General features: G+C 42.3%; 1 protein-coding gene across 1 annotated transcript in view; it reads left to right on the forward strand.

Moving 5' to 3' along the window:
• Positions 1-15,455, forward strand: part of LOC108793713 (annexin A5-like) — a 101,586-nt gene that overhangs the window by 66,224 nt on the left and 19,907 nt on the right. The window contains exons 3-9 of the mRNA XM_018564735.1: positions 3,400-3,484; positions 3,840-3,934; positions 4,240-4,353; positions 4,713-4,803; positions 5,893-5,972; positions 7,326-7,382; positions 7,539-7,632. Coding sequence (XP_018420237.1) covers positions 3,400-3,484; positions 3,840-3,934; positions 4,240-4,353; positions 4,713-4,803; positions 5,893-5,972; positions 7,326-7,382; positions 7,539-7,632 — 616 coding nt within the window. The remainder of the gene's footprint in view (positions 1-3,399; positions 3,485-3,839; positions 3,935-4,239; positions 4,354-4,712; positions 4,804-5,892; positions 5,973-7,325; positions 7,383-7,538; positions 7,633-15,455) is intronic.

Below are 15,455 nucleotides of genomic sequence, written 5' to 3' on the forward strand. Positions count from 1 at the left end.
TTGTGTTTGCTTTGCCATGTATTACTGCTCTTTTGAAGTGTATGGTTGTCCTTTGTGACCAGTAGTGTCTTGTGTAAAAACACTTTTTTAGACTAAGTTGATAAAAGTGTTGATTAGATATCGTATGCCGGGTATCACAACAAGACAATTTTTTGTCCCTGTAGAGAACGATGCAAAGCATTGACGTGTACCCCATAACCTCCCCATAAAAATCTAAAAGGAGGCTGAGCAGTCTAGTGCTGTTTCACAGGGTCATATGAAAGGGAGTTGTCTTTTAGCTTTCATAGCTGAACAGATGTAATTAGTAACCCCATCGATGCCTAGATGAATTCTAATACCTAAGCTCTGGCATTACCGGCTTGCAGGAAGAGTCTCTGTCGTGTTCGCGCTGAAATTGTTGACTCTAGTACATCTAGTACATCTTAATAATAAGTGAGGAGAAAGTTGCAGAGCAGGTTTTTTATGTTAGTCTACCATGAGATGCAAACGCATAAGCTGTAAGAAAGCAGGGAAGTTAGCTATAATTGTAATGCTCAAAAATAGTTATGAGTGAAAATGCACAATATAGGACTCATCCTTCTTTGAAAAGGTATAAAGAACAGAACACCACCGGGCAACCATTAAGGGAATCATTTAACTATTATGCAGGTATGTTAAGGTCAGAAATTCCCTCCAATGTACCTTAATGATCAGCCAAATAAATATAGACTGCCCTGAGGCATAAAAGTATTATTAAAGTCATAATGTTTTTAAAGACGTTTTACTAACCCTTGCAGTGGGGCTCTCCCTGCACTGCAAGGGTTAACTGCTAGTTGTTTGAAGGGGTAAATAAAAAAAGTTAAACTCAGCTGATCCTCCGGAGCGTCTCTCCTACGCTGCAGCAGTCGAGGAATCCACAAGTCGTCCTGTGCACTGCAGTGTATAGGATGTGAGGACGACGAGGGGTATACCATCGATTCAGCAGAGGAGGAGAGGCTGGAGGGATCACTGAGGCTCAGAGGATCGGGTGAGTATAAATTTTTCTTTTTTTTTAACGCTAGGCAAAAACGAGCAGGAAACCCTTGCAGTGCAGGGGTAGCCCCACTGCAAGGGTTAATAACATTTCTGTGTGTTTCAAACACAGGGACAGCAAGGCAAGCTGCTTCCTGCTCCTCCCTTCTCCAAGCTAGTAGATCAAGGGTGGGCAACTCCAGCCCCCCAGCTGTGGTTTAACTACAAATCCCAGCATGCCTTTGCGAGTCATGCATTTACCTGTCAGTCTTGCAATGCCTCATGGCACTTGCAGTTCTGCAACAGCTTGAGGGCCAGAGTTGCGCCCCCATATTGGATGTATGGCTGCTGGACTGTGCTGTCCCTTTTTGAGCATGCACTGGACAGGAAGTTCAGGGAAGCTGAGCTGAGATAGTTGGAGCCAGCTATTCAGAAACATGATGATTTTAAGTGCTTGGGCATAATTGTAAAGAAATACTGTGCTGGGCAATGTATGTGTTTGATCTGGATTCAATATTGAAAAACGTTTAATACTACTTTAACTCTTCGCTACAATCTCTGGAATCCATAAAGAGTGTTGTAGGCACTCTTCTGAAATCTGTTTCCTGTTCATGTGACAAATGTCTCTACTTGTGACATGTTATTTTTACATGTTGGAAACATATACCTGAATTTGTTGCATGGAGGCATTACTGGGTGTGCATACGGTCCTAGGTGCATGTTCAGCCTTCGAGCTGCACACTGTCATTGGATATTATGCTGCTGTGAAAAGAACATCTAAGGACGCTGTGCCGACAGTGTCCTCTCTAAACCAATGATTGAGGGAGCGGGTTAGTGTGGCACGTCTGTGCTTGCTTTAAAATGAAATTGCTCTTATTCATCAACAGTTTTCTGGCTTGCTGCAGATATTGCAACAGATTGGGAAAGTGTCATAATAAGTAACTGAATCTGTTGAAGTAAACTGGAGCAAGGTTCTTTTCATGAATCAGACACAGGTTTACTGAATCACAGCCAATGTGTTTAAACACAGTAGAATCGTTTTGTATTTCTCAAGATAACAAAAAGATTTTGATAACAATGTTTTCATAAACTGGGAGATAAAATGCTTCCGTTGCTAGCAGAGAGGAGTCAGACCTGTAAAAGGAGAAGAGAGGGACTTTCCTTTCCGATGGGCTGCAATACCATTCTCTGCTTTATTGCAAAGTTATCGATCAACCGCTGGTATCTGACACTTTTTTTTTTAAAGATATGGAAGGGTTAGAATGCTGCAATGTTCTCCAGATTCAGTAATGGATATAATGTATAAATACAGTGTTTAGGTGGAGGTTCTGGGCTACTGCAAACCCGTAATGGAGATCTGAGTGGAAATCTCTGTAGCAGATACACAAATGGCAATACAAAACCCCTGAAAGGGGGTCCTGTCCCTGAATTAGGATATATATATATAGCCTTGGCAAAATATGTTGAAAGCTTTTTTATCTTAAACTGGCCATATACCTATAGATTATCTGCAGATTTTCTGAGGTCAGATGGTAAAGTGCAACAGATTCCTCCATCTCCGCTAAACTGTGTGGATGGAGGAATGTCCCGCTGGGCCAAATTTCAGTATCTTGCATGTCGGCCTTGCTTGCTCTCAAAATACCTGAACAATCTGATTGGATGCAGGCATTGTTCAAGTATTTTGAGAGCCAGCATGGCCGACTAGCAGGATACTGAGGCTTGGCCAGCGGGAGATTCCTCCATCCACACAGTGTAGTGTAGATGGAGGGATGTGTTGCTGTTTCTCCATCTGACCATAGATAATCTGTAGATGTATGGCCAGCTTTAGGGTTGTGGTTCATCTGACCCGGGGAAAATATTTTCTCAAATTCTTTTCTCCTGTTTTTACAACTCCTCCCTTATTGCTAGTGAGTGAATCATGACTGATGAAACAGAATGGATTCCTGATATTCATTGAACTAGGCAAAGTTCAGAGATCCACTAAATTCCAAACTAGTTCCCATGGAGAGTGCATGCTCTAATGGAGTTTGGGCTGCCTACCACAACCTATGTACTACCCATCTGTGAATGCAGTGCATCCAAAAGTGATCCTTTTTTTTTGCAGGGGATTTTGGGGTGGGTTTCTGTGATTTCATACCCCTAGGCAGGAAGTATTGCACCACACCAATTGCCTACACCCTCTGCAACTCAGAAATATTGGATCCTTCATAGTGACAGACTGAAGGTTCATGGGCAAGAGGTTAGGAGCCTGTGTTCCATTGGAGGCACACAAATGCAATTGTAAGGGGTCCAAAGGATATCTTCATTGGTCCATACAATGAATAAGTTTGTCTGTCAGAGGAGATCTGCAATATAATGAATATAAGCTATATCTAAGACTGATAACACATCAACTTTGCTATGTCTTAGGCAACAAGAGGAACCATAAAGGATTTCCAGTGCTTTAAAGCAAACGATGATGCAGAAGCTCTCCGCAAAGTAATGAAGGGTTTAGGTAGGTTTCTATGTTTTCATGTATGTAACAAAATAGCCAATACAGTAAATCACTCTTTATGAATACTTTTTCCCCATCACTGTTCATTTTAATTTTGGATGAAGTGTGATGGGAGCCGACTGAGTAAATCTATACCTGGCATTGGTTCTCCTCTATTTAGACCCAATGTTGTGAAAGTCTTTTGATGGTCAAAAGTTACTTTTTATTTTTAGTTAGTGTTTTCTTCCTAAATATGTTACTAATAGGACACTATTTGGACTCCCAACCCACAGTTTGTGTCCCTCTATTGTACACTGTCATAATAATGAATATTTTGTTCACTCACTGTGGCTTATCTCTGAACATTACATTTCAGGTACTGATGAGGACCCTATTATGAAGATTCTTACATCCAGAAGCAATGCTCAGCGTCAGCAAGTTGCCGTAGCATTTAAGACTTTATTTGGCAGGGTAGGTTTACAAATAATAATTCTACAAGATGGGCAAACCTAGGTTGGCAGTGAGCCAAATGATTGTATGCACTGAATGGCCAGAAAAATAGAAACCTTGCCTCTGCAACAGAATTCTGTTCCATTTTATACATTTATATTTAAATATTGTAGCTATTTAATAAAAAGATTTTATTTTTGGTGAGGCTCCAATTTTAGTTTTCTACGTGCATCCCGCGTTAGCAGTGCTGAAGCATTTCAATGCAGCATTTTGACATTTTCAGCCGATTTGGACTTTGTATTTATTTATTTTCTTTGTGTTTTCAGGATCTTGTTGATGATCTCAAGTCTGCACTTACGGGTAAACTTGAGAAGATGATTGTTGCACTAATGACGCCCTCAAACATGTATGATGCTCATGAACTTAGACATGCAATAAAGGTATGTTTTTTTATTTGTGTGTGAATGTAAAATATCAATGAATGTTGAAAAACATGCAGTAGAGCATGCAGAGTTTTCAAGTGAGAAACATAACTGTGTGTTCAATCCGATCACAAAATATGTGGCAATACATCGAGGGCCCAGCTGTCTTCATGAATGTTGTATCCTGCTTGCTTTGTCTAAGGACTTGTAGGCATGCTCCTTTGTTATTGATCTTACGAAAAAGAGCAAGGGATTGACTGTTCAACACAAGGCAAAACATTTATTATGATAAATTATGCTGAAGCTTGAGCAGCTGCTCTTGTTAAGTCACAAGTCCTTGAGATTTTTGTACATGCCATTATCTGTTTGTTTTCCAGGGTGCTGGCACTAAGGACGATGTGCTCATTGAAATTCTTGCTTCAAGATCTACGAGTGAAATGAATCTCACCAAAAAAGTCTTCAAAGAAGGTATGCAGAGCGTGATTAAACTGTGCTGATGATTTCTACTATTCTAAAGTGTAATATTTATTTGCAAAGGTTTTTTCTGCTGTCTTTGCAAAATCAGCTAGTGAATAAAAAGTTTAACAAACCACCAAAGTTAAAGGAGGAATTCTGTCAAAAAAACATTTTTCTACGTTGGGTATAAGAGGGCATGGTTTAGTAGTATGTCTGTTTTATAGGCTGAATTCATGTTTTTGCAGTGAATTAGCAAACGCATGTCAATTGCGTTAAGGGAGCCCTTTAATTTTGAGTCTGCCAACGCAGAGCAACACAGGTTTTAATGGACCTGCACTTTAGTTTTTTGGCGTAGCACACCGCAATTCACATCTGTGCGTTGTGGTGTGCTAAAACACAGGTCCATTGTTATGTGTTGGGGATGTGCATTTTGCTGCCTGTTAAACAATGCCAGAAAGAGCAGTCAGACTCCATGTTTGCCTCATGACAGATTTCTTTTAACAGTGGTCCTAGTATAAGTCAATACACTGCAACATACATCCAAGATTCATGGTTTTTGTATTGGCATATAGTGTTTTCCCGTTAATTACAAAATCCTCCAAACTGAAGATACGCTTGTGTAAATGTTATTTTAAGTTTACCATGATTACCATATTTAAAATTCCATAATAGGGTATGTAGCAGTTTGAGAAGGGTGATAAGGCCTACATCAATATCTTAATGGAGAACTCTAAGCAGAAATGTTATATCAACCCTTGCAGTGGGGCTACCCCCGCACTGCAAGGATGAACTATCTCGAGGACTCCTAGACTGCTGCAGCGGAGGGGGAGAGATGGTTAAGGGACCGGTCTAAAAGCCGGTCAGCTCAGAAACTCGGGTGAGTTGACCCTAGGCAAAAACGAGCAGTTAACCCTTACAGTACGATGGTAGCCCCACTGCAAGGGTTAATCAAATTTCTGCCCAGAGTTATTCTTCAGTGTAAGAAGGTGCAATACATTTTGCTACAATCTTGGTTGCAGTGACTTTTGTTTAAATATAAATGCACTAAATTATTATAATAATCTAATAGTCTATCCTGAATTTTGCTGTTCTGTGCTGTAGAACACGGAAGTGAGCTGGAAGATGGCATAATTGGAGGTACATCTGGATATTTCCAGCGGATGTTGGTAGTTCTTGTCCAAGTAAGTATTTTTATTAGTAGTAGTAAATAAAAGTATGCCCATTGCTTTAATGGTAGAAATGTGCACATGCTGTCCAAACATTATAGCACATTGCTGTCAGAAGACATTTAAAAATATAGGTTTGTGTCCTGCGGGAAATAATTCTAGTGTATACTTCTGCATGTAATGTCAGTAGATCAGCTATGTAGCCATAATTAGTAGCGGTTCAAAATTGCTGTTAGTTTTATGTTGCTCCTTAGATAAGTCACATTCATACCTGAGCATTTTGTGGCTTTGAATGCCTAAGCACTACAGAGCTCAGCAGAGAGCATTCTATTGTTTTCAATGACTCCTGTTCACACCTGAGTGTTGTTGTTTTGTAGCAAAAAGCAAAGTCAAGCACTTTGACCCCAATAGGCTTCAAGGATAGCACCTGAGAAATGGGCAAAAAACGCATATAATACACACTTTTTTTTTCCCTCCCAGGGAACTAGTTTTGCATGGACTAAGAATAAAACGGTAATGCCTAAACAATTGCAAAAGCGCCTGTACAAACACTAAAAAAAACAACCAAAGATGTTCAGCTCAACTGTGAATGGGGCCTAATCAGCAGCAGCAACACCTGGCATAATATAAGAATGGCTGAATATGTGAACTGCATGCAGTCCAAGTGGTCTTGGTGGGATACCCGTAAAGTCAGAGTGTGGGGTATTTTTCATATTTGGGGGTTTTATGCTTTGGGGAAATTTCCAAAAGCTAGGAATCATTACCCGTAGCTTGTATGGCTAAATCCTGTTTACTTCGACTTATAAAAAGGCATAACCCTATATTTCAGTGCATTTATTGTGCTGGACTGTAAAAGCCTTTGCACAATTTTTCATAGAATAATATCATAATTCTTAACCAAGAACAAATGAAAAAATAGATATATTGTAACCTGCACATATAGGTGCACAACAAAAAAAATCTTGTAAATAGTTGGTGTGGTTTAGGCTAGGTTCACACCTAGGCGACACCTCACCGCGTGGCAACCGTGCACAATTCCGCGCGGACTGCCGTGCGGTCAGGAGTCGCCAAGGTGTGAACCGGTCTCGCGGTGGGTGTCATTGTTCTTCTAAAACAGCCGTGCGTCATGTATCACAAAAAAAAGGTACTTGTACCTTTTTTCTGCGATTGCGCACGGATGTCACCCCATTGAAATCAATAGGGCCGCGCAGCAATCGCTGCTGGCATTGTACAGGACCGCGTGATCCCGGGTGTAGTGCATGTGTGATCCTAGCCATAATGTAAGATTGCCATATCTGCCTATGGTATTTGGATAACACAATAAGAAAGCATGTATTACAGTTTCAAAGAGATTTTTCTGTTTTGCAGGCTAATAGGGATCCAGACTCTAAGGTTAATGATGCTCTTGTTGAGCAGGATGCCCAGGTCAGTGTCTTTTTCATGTTGCTCGCTATTCTCACCTTGGTTGATGAGAAAGACTGACATTAATGTTTCAACCATGCCTTAAAGGGATGGCTGTGTGTTTTTGTATGTTTCTGCTTTGTGAAACGCAAAATTGTGATGTTATATTCATTCTGCTAGGATTTATTTAAAGCCAGAGAAGTGAAGCGGGGCACAGATGAAGAGAAGTTCATTACTATTTTGGGAACTCGCAGCAATGCCCATTTAAGAAAAGGTAATTTATTGTTATAGATCATTGCAATGACCCCTACATTTACAAAGGCTTTGGTTACACCTGGAATTATTGTTTTTGCTAATGAATCACATTTCTTTTTGTTCTATGGTGTCATTTGAATTTCTATAGCTACAGGTGAAACTCGAAAAATTAGAATATTGTGCAAAAGTTCATTTATTTCACTAATGCCACTTAAAAGGTGAAACTAATATATGAGATAACTAAAACTAAACACTAAAGGTGATCAGCGCCAGTAAGTGTAATGTGGAAATATGAGCTACCAAGCACTAAGGATATGACTAAATATCTGTAAAATGTGAAAAAACAATATTGTGCCGAGCTAATAATCATACATATCTAATAAATTAAAACATATATAAATGAGTCACATATATGAGCCTTCAAACAAATGAGGCATAAGAAATATCTACACACATACAAAAAAGCAATATAGGCAAAAAAAGTCCCAAGGAAAAAAACAAACGCAAACAATGGTGATTGTGCAAAAAATTCCTCAGATGATTCGCAGCCAATGTGCATATAACTCTCAGAGCTTTTTTGTATGTGTGTAGATATTTCTTATGCCTCATTTGTTTGAAGGCTCATATATGTGACTCATTTATATATGTTTTAATTTATTAGATATGTATGATTATTAGCTCGGCACAATATTGTTTTTTACTAATATATGAGATAGACTCATTACATGCAAAGCAAGATAGTTCAAGCCGTGATTTGTCATAATTGTGATGATTATGGCTCACAGCTCATGAAAACCCAGATCCACAATCTCAGAAATGTTTTGGCAATGTGGGAAGGGGCCAAGTCCTGCTGGAAAATGAAGTCAGGTTTGCCTCAGCTCCCCACCTTGACTCTCAACCCATGGATCCACGGCGAACTATGCAATTGCTCCACTTCTTGAAATCCCTTCCCCCCCCCCGGCCCAACTCTCTAGACCATTGTCCCCGTTTGAAGCTGAATGCTCCCTAGAAGGCCAGGCCCGACATGCCCTGTCCTTCTGCTACAAACTCCTGCTCTGCAGCAGCACGCCTGACAACCTGTGGTTCCTCACAAGGTGGGAGGAGGATCTGGGGATCCAGTTCGCTCCGGGAGAACGTTCGAAACTTCTCACATTATCTTACCAATCCTCCATTAGCAATAAGTACCAGGAGACCGGATACAAACTGGTCACTAGATGGTTCAAGACACCTCACATACTGCATTCCATGTACCCCCAGACTCCAGATGCCTGCTGGCGTTGCCGCGCCCCTTCTGCGGACATTCTACATATATTCTGGTCACGCCCTTTGCTCGCCACATTTTGGGACCAAGTCCGAACCATCACCCAAAAGTTCACTGACCTCCCGGTCCCCCGAGACCCGGCCTTCTTCCTCCTGCATCATAATGACATATCGACCAAGACATACAAACGATCTGTCGTGCCCCACCTGGTTAATGTAGCCCGAGCGTGCATACCGGCTCGATGGAAAGACCCCGTACCGCCCAATATACCCCAATGGCTAGACAGGATAAATGACATATACCTTATGGAAGACCTCACCAGCTCGCTCCATAATACATCCGACAAGTTCGGCAAGACCTGGTTTTACTGGATTGAGTTTCTCCACTCTCCAGAGTATGATGCCCTGCGCCTGGACTCTGGGTCATGACTCACCAAACTGAACCCCCCTATTGATCCTCTCCCTCTGCTTCACCTGTCCAACCAGCGCCCTGGTACCCCTCTCCCCTTGTACCCCTCCTTACCTCACAACCCCTCTTTTCTCCCCCTCTACCCTTTCCCCAACTTCACCTGCTGTTATACCCCCCTACAGACCTCTGTGGTAGTGCCGCGACCGGCCCCTGCGGTGGGCCTCGGCTCCCCCGCTCCTGACTGGGTAATTACCCTGGATCCTTACATATTACGAGGTCCGACAGTAGGGGTCCCGCATTCACTTAGCACACACAGATTGGAGGTTTCCCTTCCCTAAGTGTAACTATAACTCAGCGGCATTCTGCCTACCCATATCACCGGGCTTATTTTCATGCTTTGATGTATCCCAATAAGTTTCCTTCAATCAAGTATTTGCTCTAATAACATTTTGTGGTGTCACCTGAAAGAACTAACAAAGGTATAAGTTCAGTTCCTAGTGACTTTACTCCTAACCGGTGAAATTAACCCAAAAGACGTCCCTAGCAAGAGAAAAAAACACTATAGAAAGTTCAATCAAGAATCCCCAGGCATCTGATACATAGTATCCAGCACAAATCACTTTAGTCCCAGCGCTGTTCTCTCTGGAATTGAGAACCACTTGACAATACAATAATACTGATCAGCAAGCTCCTCAAAGGTTCTGAATGTTGTTTGGCACGAATGGATTATTGCAATAATCATTTTTAAAGGTGTGGGGTTAGTAGGTATCAACTGTGCAGTCAGTTTATGTGCTAAATTTGTGTTTATTGTGTATGCTATTTAACTCTCCGACTCCCCCTTATGTAGCTGCACTCTGTTCAAGAGCCTCTCTTGGCTGAACAAATTGCTTTCTTTGTCCCGCATTCACGCCCCTATACCATCATCAGGATCTAGGCTGCGACACCTACTTTTACATTGTTACTTATTTGTTTTCCCCGTTGTGTTTTTCCTTCCTGTCCATGCTTGATGTATATTTTGAGCAAGTAATGACATGTCTGTACTACATATTTGGACACCCCTTTGGAAAACCCGTTTTGTATACGGAAAAATGCCTTCTTAAATAAAGAATTTACAAAAAGAAAATGAAGTCAGCATCCCCATAGAGCTCGTCTGCGGAAGAAAGCATGAAGTGCTCCAAAATCTCCTGGTAGACGGCTAAGTTACTTTAGTGAAATAAATGAACTTTTGCACGATATTCTAATTTCACCTGTATGCAAATGTTTGTGTTTTTGTTTTTCGTGGTTAGTTATTTACTGAAATTCTTGGAAGCAATCTCACTTCACTACATGAGTAGTTTTATGTATCACATTTACATGAAGTTTTAGTGATTTTTAAATGTGTTATTTTATACGGCAATGCAAAGTGCAGTAATGATTTGCAAAGTCATGTTCTCCATACAACTGAATCCGATTTGCTTTTGTTGTAGCCAGATCTATAAAATATGAATTTTGATTAGTTGTCATAGGTTACTGTATTTTATTTGATAAAATATTCTCGCAAAACAAAAAAGGGTGCTAGAAAAGTATCCTCTGTAAAGGTGCCCATACACTGCACGATAATCGCGGAAAATCCCGCGATCGTATGATCGTGCAGTGTATGGAAGGTGTGTGACCGTTTCTACTGTACGGTTACTTTCAAACTGCTTTTTATCACAAAAATGATTTGGACAGATAAACATTTTCTACCATAAAAATGGTACAAGAACATGGTAAATCGTTGGAATGTTATGAGGGTGCCTTGATCCAGTCACTTGTATTGTAAATACTGGTTGAAAGTGGTTTAAAGTACTAGAAAATGGTCATGTGCAGGGGTTATAAGGAAACGGTACAGATGTGGAAGATAAAAATAAAATCCAGTGTAGTGAGTGGCATTCCCTTGTATTAGCCATGGCAGGTTTGTGCTGCTAGGAATTTAAACAGAGATCTTGGTTCCATGGAACATATAAACTGCTGCACATTTTAAAGTGTATGTAAACCTAAACACAAAGTAATTTGTCATTCATTGAGGGGCACAGGATTCAGAGACAATAGTGTTATACTGCAGCCTACAGGAGTATTTGGATAAAAAAAAAAAGCCTTATATTACTTCACCCATCCCCCAGCTTGCTTTTGCTTTTTTGCTAGTGTTCTTGAAGAATGGACATATTTTCTCTGAGAAAATTTTAGGCGTTTTGAATAGCCTTTTCTCTTCCTGTTTCCAAGATAAATTTTTTTTTTCTTCAGTGAAGACTTAATCTACCAGCAGCTTGAGCTGGTCTCTTTATGCAGCTGTTCAGATTGGTATATGCTTGGCAATATCTTTGGAGACAGTAGCTGGACTTTGCTAAACTGGATTTTTGCGCTGGCCTGACATATATAATGTGCAATCAGGTGAGTGGTAACAAAAAATATAAGTGTTTAAATATAGATCAGATGAACAATCAAATTTTAAAGGTAAAATAGTGTCCAATGGTGTCATATTCCTGAAGGGACATAATTTAAGCTGAGGAGAAACCCGATGGATGTAGCCCGATTAGCCGTATCCAGGAGAATAGTTAATCGGAAGAGAGGTGGACCCCCGTAGGGGATGCACTCAACAGATATCAGAGAGATAACAGCTTATCCGGTTTTTCCTCTTTTTTTTGGATCCTCCTTTAGTGCCAGTTTGTCCTATAGCGCAGATTACTTACTCTTTCCAATGTAAACAGCTATTGCAATTTGAAATGGGCAAATTGCACACACCCACTGCCTCTGAGCCTCTCCGACCCATCCAGCAGCGACTCACTGTCCACTGACCCGCCCTGCTCTCTGGCATCCCTGTCTCAGAGCAGCTCTAGCGCATGAAAGCTGGTCTGTGTCCCTTCCGATGCCCTTTGCCGATACAGGCGGGGAGTGCAGTGGGATTGGAGATGACACCGACTGCATTGGAGAGGAGAGTGGCAACGTAGAGTCTGGGCAGTGGCGGCTGTGGGGGTGTGCGATGCAAGCGGCTGAGCAGAGTTGTTGGGGGAGGGAGGGGAGGGGGAAGAGTCTGGGCAGTGGGGGTGTGCGATGCAAGCGGCTGAGCAGAGTTGCTGGTGGGGGGAGGGGAGGGGGTTGGTTTGGAGAAAGTGGCTGATTCTCATTTATCAATATCGATTTTAGTTGTTGCAGCCCTAGTTTTAAGCGGTTGTCAGCCCAAAAGACAAGCCAAGACAGGGGTCATTGCAAATTGGCGAGTCCTATAATGCTAAAGGCTAGGAAGTCCGCTTCCCACTTGGTCTACCATTGGACATGGAAGACATACTTCACTTGGTATGAGGTAATAATCCGTGGGATGAATCCTGAACAGCCAATTGAACCAATCTGTGATATTCCTCTTTCCACTCTTACTTTTATAAGGTTACTGTCCTTGTCATTGCCTCTGTGAGGTGTCTGAACTGGTGGCTTTGTCCTGTAAATAACTCTTTCTGGTCTTACACAAGGACAAGGTGGTGTTAAGGCCTAGAGCCTCCTTCCTCCTAAGGTGGTTTTGACCTTTAATCTCAACCAGGACATTGGGCTTCTATCACTCCCGCCCGCTCTCTTTACTGTCTGGATGTCGTTTTAGCTGCTTCCCACTGAATATATTAGAAAGACTGACTCTCACATCTATGAATCCTTTGATCCCTGCAAAGGGGAACCATTTTGCTGTGGCATAGACAGATCATCATTCAGACTTATTGTCTTAAGCTTTAGGTGGCACTCATTCTGTCAAGGCACAATCTACTAGGCCTGTTAGTGCTTCGTGGGCTTTTTGGCATCACACAACTCTTTCCTGGTTTGTAAGGCTGCTATCTGCTTTTCTTTTTACACAGTCTGTGAGCTTTACCAGCTAGATGTTTAGGCCTCATCTGATGCTAGCTTTGGGTGTAAGGTCCTTCAGGTAGCTCTTTAAGCTGCAAGCAGTTCCCAGTTTTCTGTTTATAGTGGGGCCTGTTGTGTGCATTTGGTTGCCCATTCCTCAGACATCCCAATTGTCCCTGAATCCTATATCCCTCCGTAATTGAGAAAAAAAATTGATTTTGTGCTCACTGGAAAAAAAAGATTTCTTGTAATTTAAAGAACGGATATCCTCACCCCTCTGTGGTTCATCTGGCTCTCAGTACTGTATTGTAAAAAAAAACTAAAGAAAAACTGAGGCAAGCTGGGAATGGGAGGGGTTATACCAGGCTGGTCACTGTTTTTTGTTGTTGTTGTTGGCCACTGCCTAAATCCTCCTGTATGCTGAAGTATTACTCAGTTTTTTTTTTGTGTGTCCCACGTCCCTCAATGAACTCCAAGAAAAGGATTTTATGATTACAAAAATCCAATTATATTGCAGCTCACCAAGTAATTGAATGTGGTGACTGCATTAGTTTTCATCTTTCAGGAAGTACAGAAACATCTGTTGATCCTTCCAGAAATGCATTGTCCTTGTCAGCTTAAAGGAAAGCACAAAGAACCTTATTTTTATTGTGTGAAGACTAGTCTCGTCACTTCATGTAATGGAGATGAAGCAAGTCCAGCCTGTTTAACAACAATTACTTCCTCCAGTCATTACATGTTGCCCGGCTTCTTGATTGGCCAGGCTCCATGCTCACTCGTCACTAGGAAGCATGGAGCTGGTTTCCCAGCCAATCAGGAAGTCGGAGGCCAGGTAATGACTTACACCCCCCCCCACCTTCCTGATTAGTTGGGAATATGGCCAAACAGGAAGCCAGGCGGCGTGTCTTTACCCGCCCCCCCCGTCTTTCTGGCCAATTAGGAAGCCAGGCTGCGAATCATTACACGTCGCCCGGCTTCCTTAATGGGACTTCCGGTATCAGTATTCGGTATTGGCAAGTACCGAAAAACAATATCGGTACCTGATACTGAAATGCCGGCATCGGTGCATCCCTAATTTGCAGGATTAATTGATTAAAATTTAGGGCTCATGCACACAAGAGTAATTAATTTGTGTACCTTTTTACAAGCATAAAGTACAGCGTTCATGCAGCCTATTGGTTGTTAGGATGCAGTCAAGAGCTTTCTGCATCCTAGCAACAAAGGACACTAGGGGACAATAGCCGCTTGTGTTCTAGGAACAGAAGGATGCTAAGAAGCTGGCCAATCGGGAAGCCGGGCAGCGAATCATTACTGTTAGGATCCAGAGCGCCTCCGGGTGTCGCTGGAGCTGAGCCCTGCATTTCCTGGGCTCACCTGCGGGATTCTCCAGGCAGCCAGGGGCTGCTAGGTGCCAGACCACCACTGGGTGGTGCTGGTACCTGCAGCTCCAGTGCTCACCTGTGGGTGTCTCCCAGCTGCCAGGAATCAGCCCATTAGATGTTGCTCCTGGGAGGGTATTTAAACCCTCTCTGCAGTCTGGACCTTGGCTCAGGATTCCGTTGCCTTCCCCTGTTGTCTGAGTCCTCTGGCCTGAACCCTGAGACCCTGATACTTGTCTGCTATTTTGTACCCTGAGCCCTGTTTCCTGTGTTGTTACACTGGTTGTATGTCCTAGGTGTTGGGGGTTACATTATTGGTTTATGCCTGTTGTGGATTGTTTCTGTTAGCTTGTTAGGTTTATTAAAATATTTATATATACCATACTTGCCTGGTCCGTGTGGTCACATGTGTTTGGTCTGCCTGTATGGGTACCTGTGCAGGTGTGGGGTCACCTGTGCCGGTATCCCTGACAGAATCCTGAGCCCACAAAACGACCAAATCGACCACACGGGAACCTGCTGGCTTTCTGAGACATTCTGGTGTCAAAATGGATCTCGAGAGCATGCGTTATTATGTGCATTTAGCATCTGAGGCGCTGCCGACAGATATTCCAGGGTTCCCCCAGAGCAGACCTATTGGAGTGTGTCCGCAGGACTCATTGTTTCATGGATATAACTGGTTGTCCTTTTGGGGATATCCAACCCCTAATCCAGATTTGTACCGAACTTGCTCTGAGAAGTGATGAGGGGGATGACTTCTCCCCTCCGTATACACTATCACAGGTTGTGTCACTAGTGTGGTTATTAGAGGATGATCCTGCCGGGTTTTTTGAAAATTACTCTAAGTTTTCAGAAGAGGCCTTGTTAAAATGTTTTGAGGCGGTTCAGTCCCTTATTGAACAGGGGGTCTGTGTGGGAACCTTTTCCCAACCCCTGCTCCTGAGGTGGTCT

Source organism: Nanorana parkeri, unplaced genomic scaffold, assembly GCF_000935625.1.
Source record: "Nanorana parkeri isolate BGI_ZX_2015 unplaced genomic scaffold, ASM93562v1 scaffold776, whole genome shotgun sequence".
NCBI lineage: Eukaryota > Metazoa > Chordata > Amphibia > Anura > Dicroglossidae > Nanorana > Nanorana parkeri.